The 23,495-nt window shown below is 44.1% G+C and overlaps 2 protein-coding genes across 3 annotated transcripts; both read left to right on the top strand.

Annotated features, from left to right (window-relative positions):
* The first annotated feature begins 203 nt into the window (after positions 1-203).
* On the top strand, positions 204-7,667 carry LOC103643484 (WD repeat-containing protein WDS homolog). 2 transcript variants are annotated; one of them, XM_008666674.4, is made up of 4 exons: positions 204-1,314; positions 2,809-2,910; positions 5,747-6,391; positions 7,166-7,667. In XM_008666674.4, the coding sequence occupies exons 1-4, from the start codon at positions 643-645 to the stop codon at positions 7,331-7,333; spliced, it is 1,587 nt and encodes a 528-aa protein (XP_008664896.1). In that variant the 5' UTR covers positions 204-642; the 3' UTR covers positions 7,334-7,667. The 2 variants fall into 2 exon arrangements, with proteins under 2 accessions (XP_008664896.1, XP_008664897.1); XM_008666675.4 differs by having other exon boundaries at positions 206-1,043; positions 2,847-2,910.
* A 7,539-nt stretch (positions 7,668-15,206) lies between these two features.
* Positions 15,207-17,425, top strand: LOC118476141 (E3 ubiquitin-protein ligase WAV3-like). The gene has a single exon (XM_035964274.1). The coding sequence runs from the start codon at positions 15,374-15,376 to the stop codon at positions 17,300-17,302; it is 1,929 nt and encodes a 642-aa protein (XP_035820167.1). The 5' UTR covers positions 15,207-15,373; the 3' UTR covers positions 17,303-17,425.
* Positions 17,426-23,495: the final 6,070 nt, after the last annotated feature.

The raw sequence follows: 23,495 nt of genomic DNA, 5'->3' as shown, positions 1-23,495 counted from the left end.
AATATTTAATAATTTAAATTGGAGAGAATATCCTTTATCTAAAACATCTCGTTGCACGAAACAAACTGCCGGACTGCGTGGTCTCGCTGCGACTCCAGGTCCAGGTCCATATCCCAAACTGAATCCACGTGACCGTCCGTATCCCAACCTTCACATTCGGCGGTTCAGATCCAATCCCCGCACGAGCTCAACGGTACAGATGTCTCCAACGCACTGGAACGGTGATCGGATGACCACACTCCTCCAACCAAGCGTTCTGCTTCCGTCCTCCAATGCCCACAGTTTCTGAGAGAAAAGAAACCGACAGCTCGACCCGGATCATCTCTGACTCCCTGCAGAATCAATCATCGGTTCCACACTATCTCTTCCAAAATTTCGTTGATAACACCTGGCAAGTTTTTTATCGCACCTAAAATTCTATCTGTCTGTTGTCTGGCGCTGCTGTATCACTCTGAATTTTTGGTTCTGGCCCAAATCTTGTTCTTTTTCCGGTTCTTCTGATCCCGTCTTTATCCTCTCAAATCCACTAAACCACTCCAAAGATAGAATTTTTCTGCATCCGAAGCCCAGATATTTTTTTCCTTCGGTTTGTTCCGGCGGCAGGGGTGCGAAATCCCTCAAGCTGGCAACCCCGGCGCGGCCATGGACCTCCCCGAGAGCTCTGTCCCCCGCGCAGACAAGGGCCCGGCCCCTCGCCGTCTTTGCCCCGTCGACCGCGAGGAGCTGGTGCGCGCCATGGCACAGTCGCTCTACTCGCTCGGGTACAGGCGGGCGGCGGCCGCGCTCGAGGCGGAGTCCGGCGTGCCACTGTACCCGCCGGAGCATGACCGCCTGCTGCTGGAAGTGATGGCCGGTCAGTGGGACGCGTCCGCGGAGATCGTCCGCTCGGTCGCCGGCGTCGGCGAAGCGGACCGCACGGTCGCGGAGTTCCTGGTGTGGAGGGGCTACTACTTGGAGCTCCTGGGGATGCGCGGTGACGCTGGCCTGCGCCGGGCGAGGGAGGTGCTACGGCGTCGGATTGCGCCGCTCGGCGTCGACAGGAGGTGCGTACACTTGCTGGCGCGCGCCATGGTCTCCAGCGAGGGGGCCGTTGCGCCGGAGGCCGTGGTTGGGTGGAGGATTGCGGTGTTCTTGGATTTGGTCGAGGTGTTGCCACCATGGTTCCATGTGGCTAGTGGGCGGTTAGAGCATTTGGTGGAGAGTGCGGTAACCAAGCAAGTAGAATCTTGTATATATCACAATTTGCCGGATGAGATCACTCTGTTTGAAGATCATAGGTGCCATGAAGAGCATATCCCCTCCCAATGTGCACAGGTGCGAGTTAAACAGATTGTTGACTTGTTTCCCAGTTTCGACAAATGTCCAAGCTTATCAGTTGTATAAGAATGCGGAACGAAATTACCGAACTCACATATCAAGGCCATCAATTTACAATAGGGAAATATTTCACGAACAACCCATTTCTACATATAGCAGCACTCCTTAAAAGTTTTAGATATTTGGTCTTCTTCCAAGTTAGTTTAATAAGCAATTCAGTATGGCTATTCATTTCAGCGATTTAAATTTCTTCTATACCATGTTTGCAATGTATGCAGATTGATCCCTATCTATATTTGATTTTGGAAGCATAAAAGTGCAATGCAGTTGGGAAATGCTTCTCAAAGTACCTCAGCAATATTAAATTTCTCCTGTACCATGTTTGCAATGTATGCAAATTCATCCCTCTCTATCTGATTTTAAAGCATTAAAGTGCAATGCAGCTGGGAAATGCTTCTCAAAGCGCCTTACATTATTTTTCATCCAGTAAAGCAGGGTTTGGATAATTTCAGAATCTTTAAGAATAAAGTGAAAGAGAACAGCACAGTTCAAACCTTTATTTCGAAATTTCTTTTGAAGCACCAGTGCTCATTGTTATTAAACCCGTGCTTCATCTTCCTGTATGAACTGTCTATGCCAGTTGCCCACCCTACTTAGTTCACATGAAATTTATTGTCGGTAGAGAAAAGATAATACACAGGAGGAACTGTGCATATTTGATTTTGATGAGCGTGTGTATAGTTATACCCTTGAATTCAGCCACTAGAAAATTGTCATAAGAGTCCATCCATGGATTGCAGCCATTGCTGAATGCTAAATGAAATTGGTTGTGGTCTAAGTCTTAACACACTTTTGAAGTAGCATAAAAAAGTATCAGTTCATTCAGAGTATTTTTGTTGCACCTATATTACCACTGTAGAAACTATCACAATTCACAAAAAAACATTTTTTAATCACCCATTTCCAAAAACTACATACTTGTTCATATTCTTTTCACAAAATGACACATCCATAACATGAAATGGAACTGAAATGATAGACTTGTCTGAGTTACTGGATCTAGATGAATTTGACATTCTAGATGTGATTGCCTTCCAGGGTGATATATTTCCCTGTTCCTCGTGTCACACATAAAAACAGGTGGAATAAACACATGGATCAAAACAATAAGCATGATGGTGCTCTTACAGAAGTGCAGTTTTGTAAAATTATGCATAATTATACATAATGCTTTGAAACATGTGCTTAAATGTGTGGTTGTGATATTTCTTTTAGAATGACAGTAGTGGTTTGCTATGAAATTTACTCTCTCTCTTTCTCTCTCTCTCTCTCTCTCTCTCTCTCTCTCTCTCTCTCTCTCATAAAATGGATGACTATTCAGGTAAACTTCTCATGTAGTTTCAGGACTCACAGCCCTATAAAATTTTCATGCTGGGGGTTTGGGGCTGTATTGCAAAGTTATGTATTTCACATATCCATGCCTGTTTGCAGATATTATGTGGTCATAATAATGAAGTTTGGTTTGTAAGGTTCTCAAATAATGGAAGCTACCTGGTGTCATCTTCAAGTGATTGCACTGCCATAATTTGGAAGGTATTATTCAGCACTCCCAAGCATTGAACTTGAAAAGGTTATGCAATTTGTTGTTTGAGTAAATGATATCACGAATTTACCTTGTTTTTGTTGGTGCTCCAGAAGTCAACTTATTACTGATTATGCTTAACATTGTTGTATTACCTATCTCCAGACTACACTGACTCGTAGTAGAGTGAATATAGAAATTTCAGAAATAACTGCAAACATGTCGTATAATCTAATTATGAAACTAGCATTGAACTTTTGAAGCATTACCTGATGCTAGCAGTAGATAATACACTCCAAACTGCCCAATGAGAGCATTACCTACTGTTACAAGGGAGGGAGGGAGGGTTGATTTGCACTCTGATTTTCATAAACAAATTCTATCCCTAAACTGAATTTATTCTTTCTAAACTTACCCTAGTTCTAACTGAAAGCGGAGTCCTTGAAGCAGGGAGCCAGCCAACAGATTTATTCTTTCTAAACTTACCCTAGTTCTAACTGAAAGCGGAGTCCTTGAAGCAGGGAGCCAGCCAAAAGAGACCCCCTCCTCCTATGGGCCTCGTTAGGCCCAACACTGTGAGGTCTGATTTGACCTGTGGGAATAGGTTTCATTTCCGTTAGTCCATCTGTTGAATTCAATTTGTGGGCGTCATTGCATTCTTCAATAATAGTGGCCCTTTACTGACTAAATTTACCAACAGCTGAAGAAAAAATGACCCTTTACTAAAAATCTACCAATTGTTGAAGAAAAAGTTCATTTGAACATCATTTATATTTTCAGGCGAAAAATATGGACTGCTGTGTTTCAGATCAGAAAACAAGTAGGAAAATGATTCACCTCTCTATAATGTGGGTTTGGCTCCTGGCAAGCACCTAACCACCAATAATTTTGGCCGTGCAATGCAATATAAGTTGGGAAATTGTGCATATAAACTGGTGTTTGATGTTTCAAAAGTTGAATGCACTATGCATCAACACATTTGCTAGCATTAGTGGCATATTTTCTGGACAAAAGCATAAACTTTACATAGTAGCTATTTTTCTAATTTGAGATAACTCTCATAGTAGCTGTTCTTATACGTCCGCTCATCATACCATTCTCTACCAACTCCTTCATTAGAAGCACCCCGATTACCCCTCCCTTCGTGTGTTCGTATGCCTCCGCTATCCGAACCTAAGTGCCATGGCACTCTATAAACTCTCGCCTCTCTTGATCTCGCGTGTGTTCCTCGGCTGCCCCTCCTCTCACAAAGGGTACCGACATACCACTTCCTAGACATGTTCACTCGGCGTATTATAGTGTACCACACTACTGTCATGGCGTCACATCATCTTTGACGAGTCAGTGTTTCCCTTTGATGTAGCTCCATCGACGACCTTTATGCTCTTGTTACTAGATTTTTTTGATCCAATGCCTCCTCCATCGTCGGAAGCTTCGCCTTCAGGTGTCGAATGACTGCGTACAACTTTGGTTGCTCCCTCTGTCGGCGAGGATAAGTAGTTGGACCTCAAAGACACGGTAGTCATCTATGTTAGCCCGCTACTCCTTGGTCGTGTCCTGACGGTTGTCCCTGCGCCTGTGAGTGGGGGCCCTATCGTCGCCCCACCATCGGGCAAGTCTCCCGCTCATGCTCCGCGTCTGGGTGGGTCGAGTCATTTTGGAGTCACCCACCAGTGATGGCCTCGACTGGCCCCCATGTCTTTAGCGTCCATGATGTCGTTGTCCTCAGCACGTTTGGCACCTATAGTTCATAGGACACAAAACCTAATGCCTTGTGCCTTGACTGCCTGGTGCTAATGTGGTCATTGACAAATGGTTATTCCGGCACAGGTTCCACTCCGATTGCCCCTAGCCTGGCACAAGGCATTCTGGGTGGTCTACGCCTCTGTGGCTTCTCGCAGCAGGCCAATGTCGACTACGACAAGACATTTAGACTAGTTGTAAAACTGGCCATGATCAACACCATCCTCGGCATCGCTGCCTCACACGCATGGTGGATTCATCAAGTGGACATGAAGAACGCCTTCCTCCATGGCCACCTCGAGGAGACCGTCTACTCCTAGCAGCCGCTCGGCTTCGTCGATCCGCCACGCCTAACTACGTTTGCCTTCCGTAAATGTCCCTATATGGGCTCAAGCATGCACTTCAGGTTTGGAACTAGTGATTCGCCACGTACATCTGCAACATCGGTTTCACTATGTCCAAGTTCGCACATCTTTGTTTGTCTACAAAGATGGAGACTGCATCACATACTTGCTCCTCTACGTCGATGACTTCATTCTCGCGTCCTCCTGTGAGCTACTACAACCCATCACGGCATGTCTCCACTCGGAGTTTGCCATGACGGATCTTGGCGACCTCCACCACTTCCTCGGCATCTCCGAGACGCGTGACAGCTCAAGGCTGTACTTGTTGCAGCGTCAGTACATGCCTGAATGCTGTGACATGTCAGTACTTGTCACATTGCAGTGGTAGAGCGCCCAGCTTGGTAAAGTGTTTACACTGAAGGCACTTTCAGCATGCTTCGTGGCTGTTCCTGGCCATACCAGTTTGGTGGTCTTCTTAAGAGCTATGTCAGGGGGAATGTCCCTCCCTCATCTGTTTTTTATTGCTTGAAAGCACTATTGGGTATGAAGTTTATGAGAGCATACCCATTTGCATTTTAGATGAATTTACAGATAAATATCCATTCTCCAAGCACATGTATCATCTACAACAGTTTTTGCTTTGCTTAATGGCAAACATATTTTCTATTTATAAACTTTTGTTTATCGTTGATGATAATTTCTTTTCCATTTATTACAACTTCTGGTGGCTTTTTTGTCTGAGCCTAGTACATGTTGCTAGGTGGAAAATGATGATACATTGACCAAGAAGCACTGCCTCCAGGGTCACGAAAAACCAATTTCCTTTGCTTCCTGGAGCCCAAATGACAGAATGCTGCTCACTTGTGGTACTGGTGAATCATTAAAACTGTGGAATGTTGATACTGGTGAATGTAACCTTAAATTCAGAGGCTCAGCAGACTGCATCATCAGTTCATGTGCATGGTTTCCTAATTCGGAGAAAATAGTATGTGCCAGCTCGGAGCCTGCAAGTGCTCCAAATAGGATCTTCACTTGTGATCTAGAAGGCCAAAATCTGGAAGTATGGGCTGGAGATAGAATACCAAAAGTCAGTGATCTCGCTGTGACACCTGATGGCCGACACCTAATCTTTGTATCTTGCAACGATATCTGGATTAGGGAACTTCCAAGGGGGCGGGAATGGAGATTTCGTGAGAAGCAGACGATTTCATCTCTTTCTCTCTCAGGTGATGGGCAGTCACTCATTGTGAACCTTAACAGTCAGGAGATTCATCTGTGGAAAATTAATGAAAGTTGTACTGTGCCTGAAAAGTTCATGGGGCACAAGCAAGACAAGTTTGTGATTAGGTCTTGCTTTGGTGGTTCAAACTCTTCGTTCATTGCTAGTGGCAGTGAGGATTCACAGGTATAATTTCTTGCTGGACTTCAATCTTGCTTCTGAAGAAAATTTTAGTCAGTTCTGGCTTCTGTTCTAATTTGTTGCCCAAATTCGATGGTCAGCAATGCATGTGGAATATAACACCTCATGTATGTGGTATTTGTGTGAAAAAAAATCATGGATTAGAGCAGCACCATGCATCGGGGTTTGATGTGCATGATGCTAGCAAGCAGTGGTAGTAGGTAGGTTAACTAATGATGTCTATAACATCTTTGATATAACAAAAAGGCATGATATGGAATTGTATACATGATATATGAATAGCATCTAAAGTTCCACTAGTCTAATCTCAAGTGCTAGAACTTTTGGCTTGGACTTGCTAAATTCTAATTCAGCATTGTCGTTGGTAATTAGTACTCCCTCCGTCCTAAAATTTAATTCGTTTTAGATTAAACATACATTCATTAATTACCATGAATGTAGTTTGTATGTATGTCTACATTCATTATCATCCATTCAAATGTGGACAGAAAAAAAAAATATAGCTAGAAAGAACTATTTTGGGAGTGAGTAATTTTTTGTGTTTGTATGTGTGCACGGACCGACAAAAAAAGTGGAACAACTTTTTTTATGGATAATTATATTTTAGGTATACTATATACACAAAATCAAACTATATGAACACTGAATACAAAATAAATTGATTGGTAGTAAACTCTTATTTTGATTATAGGGAGATAGGATAACCTATGGATTGTTGCTCTTATGTACCATTTACTAACCTGTAAAAACAATGCGCAGGTCTACATTTGGAAGAGGCACGTGGAGATGCCGATTAAGGTTCTACATGGCCACACGATGATTGTGAACTGTGTAAGCTGGAATCCTGCAAGGCCCCACATGCTGGCTTCTGCTAGCGACGACCGCACGGTTCGAATATGGGTAGGGCGCAAAAATGCAACAAAGTAAACGCTGTTGAAGTGTGAAGTTTTGTATGTCTGTGTAAATAGTTGTACATCTGGACTGCATCCACAAACCTGTTTGGGACAATGCTCTGTTCTTCACCCCTGATGAATATGTCGTCGTAGCTATTTGTTCAGAAATAAACCTGCAACAGCCATAGGTAGCCGGTGCTGCTGTGTCCAGATGTGTGCCTGGCTAACCGGTGAGTTTTGACATGTGTACAGGACAAAGATGCATCAGAACTTTGTACATCTTGTTAGTATATGCCTTGGACACTCGAAGTGCTGAAATATGCCTTCTGTTGCTGTGGATCTAGTGTTCGTGTCCTTTTATCTTTTTCGCTTGGTTCATGTGCTATCTTGCTTTTTGTTTAGAATACCCCATAACTTCTTTCTGATGTCCTTTTCAGGTGACTTTGCAACCTTTGGCATGGTCAACAAATATGTATAAGATTTGTAACAGCATTATAATTGGCTAGAATCGTGCACTAGCAAACTGTCCAGCACCTCTTAGCACATTTTATGTACTTGTAGTTTTGCTAGACAGTTTTGGGGTGATATCTTTTCACCCTTGAGAGAGGGGATGAATAGATGATATTGTAAATTTTGCTCAAAACAACACAAACTTGGTTTATAATATGGGTTAGAGTAAATAAAACCAAGTTTAAGAGTATAGAGAAGAGAGATAAAAACTCTTCACTTGATTGCTCTCTTGAAATAAGTATTAAACTAGGAGCAATATTCCAAGTGAATATGAGAACTCAAGAAGTCAATAATTGCAATAAAGAAAAGAGACAATAGACACAGAGATTTTTAATCCCGTTGTTCGGTTATGTGTAATATACTTGTCTACTCTATGTTGTGGTGTTCCAATTGACGAGGGTTACACTCAACCTCTCTCAAGTGATCCAAAGATCAAACGTTAGTATCACAGTTCTTCCTTATATCTCACAATATCCCGTTTGTGAGGAATCTCCATAAGTTGGAGTCTCTCACACCTTACATAAGTGATTACAATCAAAATCGGAGTAAAGAAGAGAATAGAAGGCACACACAAGAGCACAATCACAACAACAACACACACAAATGCAAAAAGAAAGCGCAACAACACAACGACAGAGTAGCGACTTAGAAAATATGCTCAAATCTCTCTCAAACACTTTGAAGGCGTGGTTGCGGAGTCTCGGAGTTGTAGTGTACTCTAGGAATGCTTGGTGTACTGGTAGAGGAGCCTAAGGGCCTTTTTATAGCACCAAGGGGCCAAGGAGCCGTTGCTCATTCCTTTGGAAAGCGTAGATTGCCTTCTATCTGCAGGTGCACCGGACAGTCCAGTGGCACATCAGACATCCTGTCTACAACGGCCACCGAATCGTCTGATTGGCCGCCTTCCTTTTTGGGTGGGCACTAGACTGTCCCGTGAGCCTCCCAACCTTTGCTGTGCTGACGTGGCCGATGGCTGTTGCGGAGCTGACCGTTGGCACGGGCGAAGAGCCGATGGCGCGCCACAAGAAAAACCCGAGAGCGGCCAGTTGGGGCCAGCCGACCAGGCCACCACTAAACATGTCCGGTGCACACCAGACTGTCCGGTGATGCCTAGTCTAGCCCAACTTTGGCTCTCTAGAGCCAAACTCCTCCATATCTTTTTGACTCTCTTTGAGATGTTTCCTAGCACTTAGACAAAACACAGTTAGCAACAAAAACAACTGACTAAGAGCTAGAATCATACCTTTTTCACTTCATTTCATAATGGTTTGTAATATGCCCAAACTCAAGCCCAAAAAGTGCTTTCTCTACAATATGTGTTAGCGCTAGGGGCGGACCTAAGTTGAGCTGAGTGGGGGCCCAAAAATGCTTTATCTTATTTACTGTATCTACGAAGGACAATTAGTTAGTAAACTTCTATTTAGGCCCCCACTCAAATATCAGGCCCCACTCAGATTTTGATCTGGGTCCGCCCTTGGTTAGCGCCCAAACACAAGTACTAGAAATATTGTAAAGGACCTATGCTACATATTTAAAACTGCAAACCTCACATTTATACCATTTTACACAGAATTGCATATTTGGGTCCAGGTTTGAGCTCTTTTGGACTTGATGTTAGTTCAAAGTGGTGTGTTGGGCAGTTAATCACCAAAACACTTAGAAGTGGCCCAAGGTCACATTTCCCTTTCAATCTCACATTATTGGTGATTTATGCCAACACACCTAAAGCAACTCAAAATTTCTAACTCAACCAAATATGAGCCAACTTTTGCAAATTGCAGTTAAATCAAACACCAATAGAATAAGTATCAGATTTAGCATATTTGGATCATTTTGCCACCACTCGTTTTGAATTTTGCAACCAAATTCATTTTTCTCACTTCTAAGACAAAATTCTTTGGTTTTGCAACTCAAACCATTTTTAGAGACTAGTTTTGATCAAATACCAAAAACTCCCGCTTTTCCCATAAGAAAGGTTTCAACCCCATAATAGAACAATTTTGTAATAAAAGAGCTCCTATTTGCATTGAAGATTGTTTTGGTCAAAAAGACAAATTTGAAACTAAAAAACTTTTCAAAAATTCTAAGTGGTGGTTGATCCAACTATTTTGGCCTTAATTTCTCCCACTTTGACATTAAACACCAAAACATAGAAACTAGTGGCCTTTAACCTCATTACCTCACCAAAAATTGCGAATTAAGAGCAAAAGGCAATGAAACACTAAGGGAAACTTGGAACAAAATACAATAATATCGTTATGTGTTGGAAGCTTTTTTCTTTGTCCAGGTCCACCTTTTCCCTTTCAATCTACCTTTGAGACTATATCAATATAGCTCAAGCAAACACATTAGTCTCAAAGGGTTAAGTTGTAGCATATCCTCCCCCTAAATGTATGCATAAATGCAAAAGGACTTCAGGACTTGTGAGGTCCGGGGAGGACATTCTATAACTTGAGCACCAAAATAAGCAATAAAGCACAATTAAGCTTAAGAGAACACGTTCAAAGACATAAAGACATATGTATGCTATAGATCAATCCAAGTTTCACGAATCTAAGACATTAAACTCACTACGCAGCTCACAAAACCTTTTTTCATCTAAAGGCTTGATGAAGATATCAACTAGCTATTGATCAGTGCTAACATGTAGGGATAGCAATGGGTACCCGAAACCTGATACCCGATGGGTTAAAACCCCTATTAGGCATGTGTATGGAGAATTTTGATACACATGGGTATTTTATTGGGTCATTTGTTATACCCATCGGGTATGGAGGGCATGGTATGTTTTCTCTTGTCCCATACCCGCTACCCGATAGGAAACCCGCTAACATGTTAGACATGTGGGTTCGAATTAAGGGACTTATTCTCTCTCATGCATGGGCTTGTGATAAAATTATGTTAAATGTTGTTCACCTTGTGATAAAATTATGTTGGGTTCGATGAATTTGTCATGCTAACACAAAGATAATATGTCATTTTAGCATTTTTCAATATTGATGAGGTAAGATGTTTCAACATTTTGTATTTGATACTTACTTTTGCGGTTCAAAAAACCATGTCTATTGTAATGTTAGTGGGTATGGGTACTCGATGGGTACCCGCTACCCATGGTGGGTATGAGTATGGCGTAATTTTGTACCCATGTTCGGTAATGGGTATGGGTATGGGCCATTTTTTCTCTAATGGGTATGGGTATGGCTTTATGTGCCCATTGGGTACCTTGCCCACTGCCATCCTTACTAACATGTCAAATATCGATATCTCTCCTTTTGTGGTGGTCTCTTAAAAAGTGATGTCGGACGTCTATATGCTTAGTGTAGTTGTGTCCAACGGGATTATCCGCCAAGCGGATTGCACTCTCATTATCGCATAGGAGTGGGACTTTGCTCAGACTATAGCCAAAGTCCTAGAGGGTTTGCCTCATCCAAAGTAGTTGTGCGCAACACTGGCCTACGACAACATACTTAGCCTCGACGGTGGATAGGGCAACGGAATTTTGTTTCTTCGATCCCTAAGACACCAGGGACCTTCCTAGAAACTGACACGTCCCTAATGTGCTCTTCCTATGAACCTTGCACCCAGCATAATCGGAGTCTGAGTATCCAATCAAGTCAAAGGTTGACCCCTTAGGATACCAGAGCCCGAAGTGAGGCATATGAACTAAATATCGAAGAATTCGCTTCACGGCCACAAGGTGATATTCCTTGGGGTCAGATTGAAATCTAGCACACATACACATGATAAGCATAATATCTGGTCTACTTGCACATAAATAAAGCAAGGATCCTAGCATAGACCAGTATACCTTTTGATCTATAGACTTACTTCCCGCATTGAGGTCCAAGTGCCTATTTGTTCCCATTGGTGTCTTGTTGGGCTTCACATCCTTCAACCCAAACCTCTTGAGCAGATCCTATGTGTACTTCGTTTGGCAGATGAAGATGCCTTCCTTGAGCTATTTTACTTGAAATCCTAGAAAGTATGTCAGCTCGCCCATCATAGAAATCTTAAACTTTGGTGTCATTACCCTGCTAAGCTCCTCATAAGACTTTTGATTAGTAGAACCAAATATTATGCTATCGACATATATTTGGCATATAAACAAATCACCATCACATGTCTTAGTGAAAAGAGTAGGATCAACTTTCCTGACTTTGAAAGCATTAGAAATAAGGAAATCTCTAAGGCATTCATACCATGCTCTTGAGGCTTGCTTAAGTCCATAGAGCGCCTTAGAGAGCTTATACACATGGTCGGGGTACCTATCATCCTCGAAGCTAGGAGGTTGCTCCACGTACTGAGAGCACCTAGGGGGTGAATAGGTGATCCTACAAAACTTAACTTAAACAACACAAACTTGGTCTAAAATGTGGTTAGAGTGAATTAAAACCAAGTTTGAGAGTAGAGAGGAAGAGAGAAGCAGTTCCTTCAATTGAAGACTTAGATCAATATCACAAGTGAAGTATTGGAATGAGGAAGAGATAAAAATGTAATAAGGTAAATGGCATAAGAGACACGTTAATATTTATCTCGTGGTTCGGTCAAGCGTAATATGCTTGCCTACTCCATGTTGTGGCGTCCCAATGGACGAGGGTTGCACTCAACCCCTCTCAAGTGATTCAAATATCAAACTTGAGCACCACGATTCTTCCTTATATCTCACAATATCCCGGTTGTGAGAAATCTCTATAAGTTGGAGTCTCTCACACCTTACACAAATGATCACAATCAAAATCAGAGTAAGGAGGAGAGTAAGAACACGCACACAAGAGCACAACACAGCAACAACACACACAAATGCACAGAAGAGTGCAATAACAAAACAACAGAGTAACGACTCAGAAAATGCCCTCAAATATCTCTTAGACACTTTAGAGGCATGGTCGCGGAGTCTCGAAGTTGTAGTGTGCTAAAAGTATGCTTTTATACTAGTAGAGGCGCCTAGGGGCCTCTTTTATATCCCCAAGGGGCCAAGGAGTCGTTGCTCCTCCATTTGGAAGGCCCAGGTTGCTTTCTGTCTGCGGGTGCACCGGACTGTCCGGTGGAACGTCGGACATGTCTGGCAACCCTCCCGACCGTTGTCGTGCTAACGTGGTCGGCGTTGATCACACAGTCGACCGTTGGCGCGAGCGAAGTGCCGTTGCTCGCTTGTCGCACCGAACATGTCCGGTGCACACCGGATTGTCCTAAGTGGTGTGTTCAAAGTGGTGTGTTGGACAGTTAATCACCAAAACACTTAGAAATGGCCTAAGGGCACATTTCCCTTTCAACCCTTGAGAATGGGCCTTCTTAATCCTGATAGTGATGAGATCTCCTTTATTGTGTTGTGCGGTAATGTGCATAGAAAAGTACACAAAAGAATGAAAAAGGTGTTAATAGTGTCATCATTCTGGAGGCTTGGTGCTTATGGCTTCGGTGTAACAGGGTTGTTTTTTATAGAATAAATCCTTACATGAGCATAGTTCAAAGATTGTTTCTAGATGAGGCAGAGTGTTAGAGTAGGGCTGGCGCAAAATATCTAGAGAGTCTTGACCTTCATGCTGTCTTTAATACGGTCGGGGCTAACTCTAGTGCTTAGAGTTGTGGTAGCTTGGGCTAGTCTATTCTTTTTCTTTCGGTATGAGAAGAGGATGGAGCAATAGTGTTTGACTGTTCTTTGGTTTAGTTTTTTCTGTTTTTTTTTTTGCCTTGTTGGGTATTGTAATGTAGTCTATTTTAGATGTTTTCTTCTCTTAGTATAATAAATATAATGATGTGTAGCGTTCGACAAAAAAAAAAGATAGCATTTCTAATGCCGCACAGGTGTACACGGTCGTCTAGCACACAGCGGAGAGAGAGGTTGAAACAGCGAGGCCGACCAGCAAGTTGGCCGTGCTATACTGCTATGTACTAGACTCCCAGGATTATCATAAATTTTAGCCAAAATAACTAGTACCAGTATGGTTTAGAAAGTCCAAAGTAAAATCTCCAAAAGTCTTATGTACTTCAGTTTTCAAATCATCTGTCCACTTGGCTGGTGCTTTGTTTGTACTTGGTATCCACTAGGTCTAGAATATGTTTTAGGTCGAACGGCCATTACGGTTCAAGCGTGCAAGTTACGGCGTCAGTGAATTTCTTGCTAGCAATTTTGGTTCGTGCACAGTATTGACGACAGAACAAACCAGCGTGTGATCAGCAGCCTGAGTAAATTTTACACGTTAAAATATAAGGATCGGATCGCAATAAAATCAAACTCTATTTCTGTTTATTTTTAAATTAAAATAAATTAAGGTCTCTAACAAGTTCTAAAGAAACATTTGAATTACGATCCATTACCACCGCTACCTCGTACTCGTAAGCCATAACTCTATTAATTTATTCAGAGTTTGGTGCACATGTTATTATTTATATTTTTAGGGATGAATTTGGATAAAGTTCACACGGATACAGATCCACATACCACTATTTAGCATTTTTGAATTTGAATTCGAATGAGAATACATATATTGTCGAATACTAATGCAAAAAGAGTATCTCGAATTTAGGTTCAAATCAAAATACCTACTTGATTTGAACATAACATGTACCTATTTATTTATCTATAATTTTCTAGTATAGTAAAATTAGTAAGAATGATGAAAATTTAAATATAGCTATACAACTCCGTGGATAAAGACAACTATTGAAAATATGTTATTTTAATTAATGTTCCAATAATTAAATGTATAAAATATAAAAAATATAGGCAATATATATTAATTACTAAATTCAAATAATTTTAAAATAAACTCTAGAAATATATAAATAAAATAAAATAGCAAGTAATACGATTATCCATATTCAAATTAATTAAATTTAAGACTTACATTTTGTTTATAATACTTAAATTATATTACATATAACTTGTTATATTAAAATTGTTTCTATTAACATAGTTAATTAATCATAATTATATGATTTAGATAGTTTTAAAATAGTTTGTACTTCGCTGATTTGAATATTAAACATTTTATATTTTTGTTGAATACATATGTCAAGGCGGATAGAGAATAATCTTTGAAAACAAATATGGATATATCTATTTAGCATTCATATTTAAACTAGAAACGAATACAAATATCTATATTTTAAACGGATATAGGATATCGATACCGGATGCTTGGGGACATCCCTATCCATTCTTATATTTTTTCCCTTTTTTAAAAAAATTTCGTACCTGCACGCACGCAAGCAGGAAGGCATGGTTTGTGGATGATTGTACAGTTTTTGACTATGTATCCGTTCTGGAAACATAAATAAGAGGGATTACCGACGAACCAATTCAGGACCAATGAGCTCGTCAAACAAGAGCAGGATTGGAAAATTTTGCAGTTGACCAGTTATTTTAACCCAACCTGCAGCAATCCATGACTTGCTACGCGGTGCGTACGTGGACGCGGCACCAACACGGAGAACACATCGCCTCATCACTGTCGAGTGTCGACGGCGTCGCTGCTCGGTAACTGTAACAACGCTCACACAGAAGTCGCAAAATTCATTCATTTTTTTAAGAAGAAGAAGAAGCAGCAGCAGCAGCACGGCAATGGAGAGCAACTCGAGGTCCAACTGCCATGGCGACATGCGCCGCACATGCAGCCGCAGCAGTGGCGGCGTCGGCGGCAGCGGGCACGCGATCTTCCCGCCGCAGTGCTCCCACCAGGACCAGTCCCATTCCCGCAGCGTTTCCGGGTCAAGGATCGTCGCGAACGGCCTCCCCATCTGCGAGCTCTGCAGCGCCCGGTGGCGCTCGCTGCCGTCCCTCCGCTCCACGAACCCGTCGCCGCGCCAGCCGCCGCCATCGCCCGTGCCGTCGTCCCAGCCGTTCTTCCGGCCCATGGAGCCGCGCGTGTTCGACGACGACGACCCCGTGGACCGGACGCCACGGCCGCTTCGTGGTGACCAGCACCGCGGCGCAAGCGCGGAGGCATCTGGAGGAGCGGTTGCGCTCGCCACACACTGCGAGTGCTCGGCTCTCGCGAGGGACGCGTCAGCCGACGACTTCGCCGTGCTCGTGCACGCCAGAGCAACGGGGATGGCCGGTGCTGTAGGCGCGGTGGCGCGCGCGCCGCTGGACCTGGTGACCGTGCTCGACGTGAGCGGTAGCATGGCGGGGACCAAGCTAGAGCTGCTCAAGCAGGCCATGGGTTTCGTCATCGACAACCTCGGGCCTCGGGACCGCCTCTGCGTCGTGTCCTTCTCCTCCGGCGCGAACCGGCTGATGCGGCTCGCGCGCATGTCCGACGCCGGGAAATCCCTGGCGAGGCGCGCCGTGCAGTCACTCGCCGCGGGCGGCGGCACCAACATCGGCGAGGCGCTCCGCAGGGCCGCCAAGGTGATCGACGAGAGAATGCACCGGAACGCCGTCGCTAGCGTCGTGCTCCTCTCCGACGGACAGGACACGTACACCGTGCCGAGGCGCGGGGGCTACGGCGGCCGCGGCGCCAACTACGACGCGCTCGTGCCGCCCTCCTTCGCCTACCCCGGCGCTGGCAGCCGGTGCGCGCCGGTTCACACCTTCGGCTTCGGGACGGACCACGACGCCGCGGCGATGCACACGATCGCCGAGGCCACGGGCGGGACTTTCTCCTTCATCGAGGACGAAGCGGCCATCCAGGACGCCTTCGCGCAGTGCATCGGCGGGCTCCTCTCGGTCACCGTGCAGGAGCTGCGCCTTGATATCGCGTGCGTGCACCCGGGCGTGCGCCTCCGCGCGGTCAAGTCCGGCAGCTACGGAAGCCACATCGACGCGGACGGCCGCTCCGCGTCCGTCGACGTCGGCGAGCTCTACGCGGACGAGGAGAGGCGCTTCTTGCTCTTCCTGCACGTGCCGAGGGCACGATCCGCGGACGCCGACACGCACACGCAGCTGGTCAGAGTGGCCTGCGCTTATCGTGACACGGCGACTGGACGGGGCAAGAACGCTGCAGGCGAGGACGCCAAGGTGCTGAGGCCCTGGGGCCCGGTGACCTTGGAGCGCTCCGTGGAGGTCGAGCGCGAGCGCGTCCGGGTGGAGGCGACGCACGGCATCGCGGCGGCCCGTGCGGCGGCTGAGCGTGGCGCGCACGCGGAGGCGGTGGAGATCCTCCGGCACCGGCAGCGGTCCGTGACGCGGTCTGCCGCGGCGCGGGCGGGGGACTCCACGTGCCTGGCTCTGTCGCGCGAGCTGCGGGAGATGCGCGCGCGCGTGGCGAGCCGGCAACAGTACGAGTTGTCCGGGCGCGCGTATGTGCTCGCCGGGCTGAGCTCGCACGCCCACCAGCGCGCCACGTCGCGGCAGGTGATGTCCGGTGGCGTGGCAGAAGCGACTCGGGGCGGCGAATCGGCGCAGGTGCGCAGTGGGGCGTTGGAGACGTCGGGCATCACGATGTCGTACATGACGCCGGCGATGCTGGACATGCTGGGCCGGTCGCGGAGGTCGCGTGAGCTGCTGCAGCAACGCCAACAACAGACGGAGCTGAGAAGAACGTTTTGACCGTGTGATTATGTGGCGTAGGAGGTACTAGGCAGTCCTCCCGAAAAACCGTTCGTGTGATCAAGTGTATGGTTATCCATTGATATTTTGACTAAACGGTAGTTCAATTTGGTTCATTCTTCTTATTCAAACTGTACTTTACCCTCAAACCAAATATAATGTAGTATTAGATTACCCATGATTTCGTCTACAAAATCTTAGCCAGTAGATGAGGTGATGAGGGTGCCATGGCCCTTGTAGATGCGACATGTAGAGCCGGAAAAAAGCTCGAGCTCGATAAACCGAACTCGCGGTGGCTCGGCTCGGTTTGGAGCGACTCGATTAGCTTATGTTATTTGAGATTATTGTACAAAATTATTATATCTTCTATATTATATTAGTAATATATTAATTTTACTAACTTAAAACATGTTATATAAATTATTTTTAAGCTGAGCTAACTTTTTAGTCTCGCTAGAGAAGTGAGCCGCAACAAGCCTGAGCGGCTCATTTCTATCCCTAGCTACAATGCGAAGGTCCTTGGCACTTTGCCAGAGCATGCAATCTTTCTCAGAGCTGGCAGAGCACCTACTCCTAGCGGTTCGAGTCCACATGTTCGCTTCGAGTCAGACGACCAGACGTTGATCCAATGTCCTCTCCAGCCTGTGTGCCCGCGTCAATGGTGATTGGTGACTGCACTAGGTATAAACAGTGGAGAAGGGGCGGAGCTGGTCATCGACGATGAGTGCGCTGAGGGCACGTACAATCCACATAAATGTGATATATCTGAGCCGTATCTAGGGTGCTAAGTCTAAAAATTACCAAGAGTCGTCTCTTCGCCATGGATCGATGATCCAAGTGAAGGAACGTCTTTGTCTCTACGTTGAACTGATGGCGGCCGTCTCCTCCAGATCTATTGTGCGCTAAAGTTCCCCATCTCGGGAGACCTGCGCGCCTCTCCTCTTCCTCTCCCTATCTCACGCCTCTTCTCTTCCCTGCCTGTTTTTCCAAATCCACTTACATGTTGGCGGTGCCATGGTGAGGTCAGAAGTCGCTCCCTCAAAAGCTGGTGCCAGCGACACCATAGGCTCAGAGGCTCCATCACCCAAGGAGATACCGTTGCTGGGTGCCCGCCAACCATTTTCCCTACTACTGTCGGTTGCTTTGTCTGCCGGGGAACGCCGCCCATTTTCCAACACCTCCGACAGCCAGTGTAACACCCTAGGTTTCAAACTCAATCTCCAATAAGGTGGGGTTCCGAAGACAAGAAGACGTACAAGCAAGTAGCAAGAGCTAAACTTGATCTAAACAAACCCCACAGTTCTTGGTGGTGGCTAGGGGGTTTATTGTAACACCCTGATGTTAAGCATGCTTATACATATCATATGCATCATGAAAACATCATCATAAGCATTATTAATCATTAATCACTTGCATTAAATTCTTGAATTGCTTGCTAATTGGTGTGGAGTGATTTATTGCTTGAAATAATAAAAGCCTATGTTCTAGAATCTTAGATCATTAAGGAGTACTTGTGTGTGTAGCTAAACCAACTCGAAGAAATTTAGATTTGGTTTGGTTAGTTTTTGAACCCTTGATTTCATGGGATGATAGTTTCTCAACTTGTATGTGATATGTGTGGTTTAGCAAAAGCTTCACTAGATGTGTAAGGAGGTTAATCAGAACCAAAACTTAAGGAGTAAGTAAATAACTTCATAAAACTACCAAGTGGATGGATCCAATTTTAAAAAGGGAATGAAGTTCAACAATAATAAAGATTGGGAGAATCGGGTTAAAAGAAATAGGAAAAATCTGATTTTTCTAAGTCTAGTTCTTCACCTCTCTTCAAACGTCGACATGTTCGTCTGAAGATAATCTTCAAATCGAACTGCTCCAATTACAGAAATTGTAGATAATTAATTGAGGCACACCCTGTAAAAACTTGACAAACCTTTGAAGTTGTTTGATGTGTTTCACTGTTTTCACAGTCCTGACAAACCAAAGTTTGGAGGTCATTAACTTATAAACCGAGCCTCTAATTAGCTGAAGTGATGTATAGAAATTGTAGCTGGTAGAGTGGAGAGCATTTTATCTACAGCGACTGACGCTTGGGGAGCCTTCCATCTTTGTCGTGGGGAGTTTGAAACCTGGTAGATCGCGCTCGCCGCGTGCTGTGCTCGTGGTCGCGTGGACGTCGAGCCTTAGAGCGCGCAGCGTCTTGTCTCCATGCGTGGGCAGGCCTCAGCAGCGCCCTGCTCCATTTGCTTGTGTCGAGCACGCCAGCCTCTTCCACACTGGTATCCTCTCCTTCCCGCACTCACCACTCTTCTCCCTCACTCACCAGCCTTCTTCTCTCACTCCTACGCGTGCCACCATGGGTGCTGGTGGGTAACTCTCGTGACCACGTCTTCTCTGTCCGAGACTTGACCACCATTGTCTTCCTCGAGCTTCCCCAAGCGACGTGCATGCTTCCCAGGAGCATGAGCACGCCAAAACCCCCGACATTGACGTCGTCATGCCTTTGCTCGTGACGGTGTGCGTGGCCGGTACGCCTCCCTCCGTCTCCCGCCGCCCAAAGACTGTCGCCAAGATTGTCTTCGCCCACCACCGCTTGTTTTAGCTTCGCCCAGTCGTTTCCGTCTCTGGTAAGTCGTCGGCCGTGCTCGCTTTCATCTCCCTTCTTCTTGGCTGGAGGAAGAAGAAAGGGGACCACAGGTAGGAATAGGGTAAAGCCCGGGGTTTTTTCGTATTGTCATAGACTCAGTGCAATAGTGACATAAGGGTATATATGTGATTTCTGATTTGTGTTGAGTCCAGGGGCCTGCATAGAAGATTGTTTTTCTTTGCTTTTCTGTTTTTCCTCGGGATAAAGTTGTAGAAACTCTTTAAAAATCCATAACTTGAGTTTTAGAGCACAAAAACTTGTGAAACAAATTTTGTGGTACTTCTCTAGAATAGATCTATAGTTTAAAAATGTTGCATGTTGAGTTTCTAATACTTTTATACATAGTTTTGATTTAAACAAAGAAACTGAGTTTGTCTTCTAAAAATTTTGGTGATCCGGATAATGGTCAGAAAATTATACTTCTTCTAGTGACGAGGAATGTGATGATGATGACGTAGACTATAGCAATATTTTCAAGGGCTTAGATAGATCTAAGGTAGATAAAATTAATGAATTAATTAATGCTCTTAATGAAAAGGATAGATTGCTAGAAAAACAATAGGATCTACTTTATGAAGAACATGATAAAGTAGTGGAAGTAGAAAAATCTCTTGCTTTAGAAATGAAGAATGAAATGCTTGCTTTTGAATTATCTTCATGTCATTCTTCTATTACTAGCATAAAGAGTCTAAATGATGATTGAATGCTAGAATAGAGAAGATAACTTTTGCAAGTTCTTCCATTGAGCATGTTTCAATTTGTGCAAAATGCAAAATCCATGATTTTAATGCTTGTAGTAATCATGCTTCTACTATTGCAAAATTAAATGATGAAATTGCTCATTTAAATGTTCAACTTAAAATTTGCAAAAATGAAGTAGATAAAGTTAAGTTTGCAAGGGATGCCTTTACCATTGGTAGATATCCCTCCATTAAGGATGGACTTGGTTTCTGAAAGTCGCCTTGAGGGGGGGGGGGTGAATAGGCGGAATCTGAAAATTATAAACTTAAGCACAACTACAAGCCGGGGTTAGCGTTAGAAATATAATCGAGTCCGAAAGAGAGGGTAAAAATAAATCACAAGCAAATAAAGAGTGAGACACGGTGATTTGTTTTACCGAGGTTCGGTTCTTGCAAACCTACTCTCCGTTGAGGTGGTCACAAAGACCGAGTCTCTTTCAACCCTTTCACTCTCTCAAACGGTCACTTAGACCGAGTGAGCTTCCTTCCTTGATTTCCTGGGTCACTTAGACCCCGCAAGGACCACCACACAATTGGTGTCTCTTGCTTCGCTTACAAGGTTATGAGAGTAAGAATGAGAGAAAGAAGAAAGCCAACCAAGCAACAAGAGCAACAAAAGAACACAAGTCGATCTCCTCACAAGTCCTAAAAACTAGAGTTGAATTGGGGACTTTGATTCGATCGGAGGCTTTGATTTGTGTCTTGGAGTGTTGTGTATTGCTCTTGTATTGAATGAGGTGTAGTGAATGCTTGGATGCCTTGAAGAGTGGTGGTTGGGGGGTATTTATAGCCCCAACCACCAATATGGCAGTTGGTGAAGGCTTCTGTCGTATGGCGCACCGGATAGTCCGGTGCGCCACCGGACACTGTCCGGTGCGCCACCCATGTCACCAGGCCGTTGGGTTCCGACCGTTGGAGCTCTGACAATTGGGGCCACCGGACAGTCCGGTGGTGCACCAGACAGTCTGGTTGTCACACCCGGATTTAAGGGACAAATCCGGGTGCATCTCATACATGCGCCAAAGATGAAAACATATATAATAACAGAGTGCAAAGAGATAAATGTCACAGTAAAATCAGAGTACTTATTACATAGCGGAAGACTTACAAAATAAAATATAAATATCGCAGGAACTAAAATCTATCCTTGGCGCTAGAAAGCTGAATGGGAGACGCCACCTAGATCAAGTCGAATGCCTCAGTGTTAGGCGGCTCCTCTTCGACCACCTGTTCTTATCCTGTGGGAGGGTGTGAGACAGCAAGATTGAGCTCACATACGTTCATAACTCAACAAGTCGTGGGGAATAATGTGACATGAACTCACCAAAGGTGGGAGTTTATGAAGTGTAAGGCTGATCAATGAAATAGAGGCTGAAGCTGAGCATTGCTTTTATAAGTTGGTCAAAATTTTATTAGCAATTACTAAGTGTAAGTAAATACCAAACCTTAATAATGATAAAGAAAAGTAATAGTAAAATAATCCCAAATGCGATGCAAATGTCAAATTAAATTTAAGTTCCATAAATTAATCATGTGAGGGTCCGAGCCGCTCATGACCGTGAGCACGGCTAGTATACTAGTTTTACACTCTGCAGAAGTTGCACATCTTTACCCACAAGTCATGTTACCCATCTGCCAAGAGACGGCCAATCCCATACACCTCTACCGAGGAGGCGAGGCAGGGTAACACTACGAGGCCTTTACAAAGTTCCACTAGCTTCAGAAATCCCGCTACAGTTTATAGGAAGTTCCAGTGCAGGAATCCCTCGCCTGACCGCCATCGCAGCAAAATCAACCCAAGGACCTCCCTACACTGACCACTCCCCTACTGCCCTTGTCCCTTTCGGGTAAGGAAGACCTCCACTAGCTTTCCTAGTTAATCAGCCAAGGGTGTCCATTAAACCCTTGTGGTAGCACTGTTTTCCCGGGTGGTCGCTCCATGTTCCCATTAATTTAATGATCTTAACATGAACAGTAATAATAAAAGGTAACAAAAGAGTAATCATGAATAATGTATCTCCATACCTAATCCACATAAAGCAATAACAGGTACTACCCAAAAATATTTCAGGGGTGAACAAGGTATAAAGATAACCAAAATTGGGGTAACCTATTGGATCCCATCAAAGTTAACCTATGAAGATCATTATAATTAATAAGAACATGGCTGGGAAAAAGTAAGTGATCAAGGGCACAACTTGCCTTCAATGAGCTCCTGCTCAGCTACTTCTACTTGCTGAACCTCAGAATCCACAGGGGTTTGCTCGTCTACTCGCATCAACACAATACATACATAGTATAGCAAAAAAATCAACATCAAATCAAACATGTAAATAAAATACATGATATAAATCTACATATTAAAATAAGATTATAGGAACTGGAATCATTAAATTTAGAGTTACAGATTTCAAGTTATGAATTTCCTAAGGTTTAATGTGTTTGAGATTGGATTAAATAATAAATTAATTTTCTAACTGTTTTCATGTCAAAACAGAGACACTAAATGATAGAGAATCTTATTAGAAAGTTTTAGAAATTGGAATGGCTCAATTTGGAGCTAGAATGAATTTTCTATGCAATAAACAAGTTTTAGGAATTCTTTTTATATTAAAAATCAATTTCTGTATTTATTTACCTATTTTATATGTTCTCTGGACTGGGCCTCGAATTCTAGAACGCGCAGGGGTCCTGATGTAATTAATCCTAAGACACAGTTGACCCACTAGGTGGACTGCGGGTTGATTCCGCAAGAACCCGGGGTCTCTTCAGCAAAATGACATGGCGAAGGGGTATCGACAACCCACAG

Source organism: Zea mays, chromosome 1 (assembly GCF_902167145.1).
Source record: "Zea mays cultivar B73 chromosome 1, Zm-B73-REFERENCE-NAM-5.0, whole genome shotgun sequence".
NCBI lineage: Eukaryota > Viridiplantae > Streptophyta > Magnoliopsida > Poales > Poaceae > Zea > Zea mays.
The sequence above is the reverse complement of the archived record's forward strand: the minus strand, read 5'-3'. Positions and strand labels throughout refer to the sequence as shown.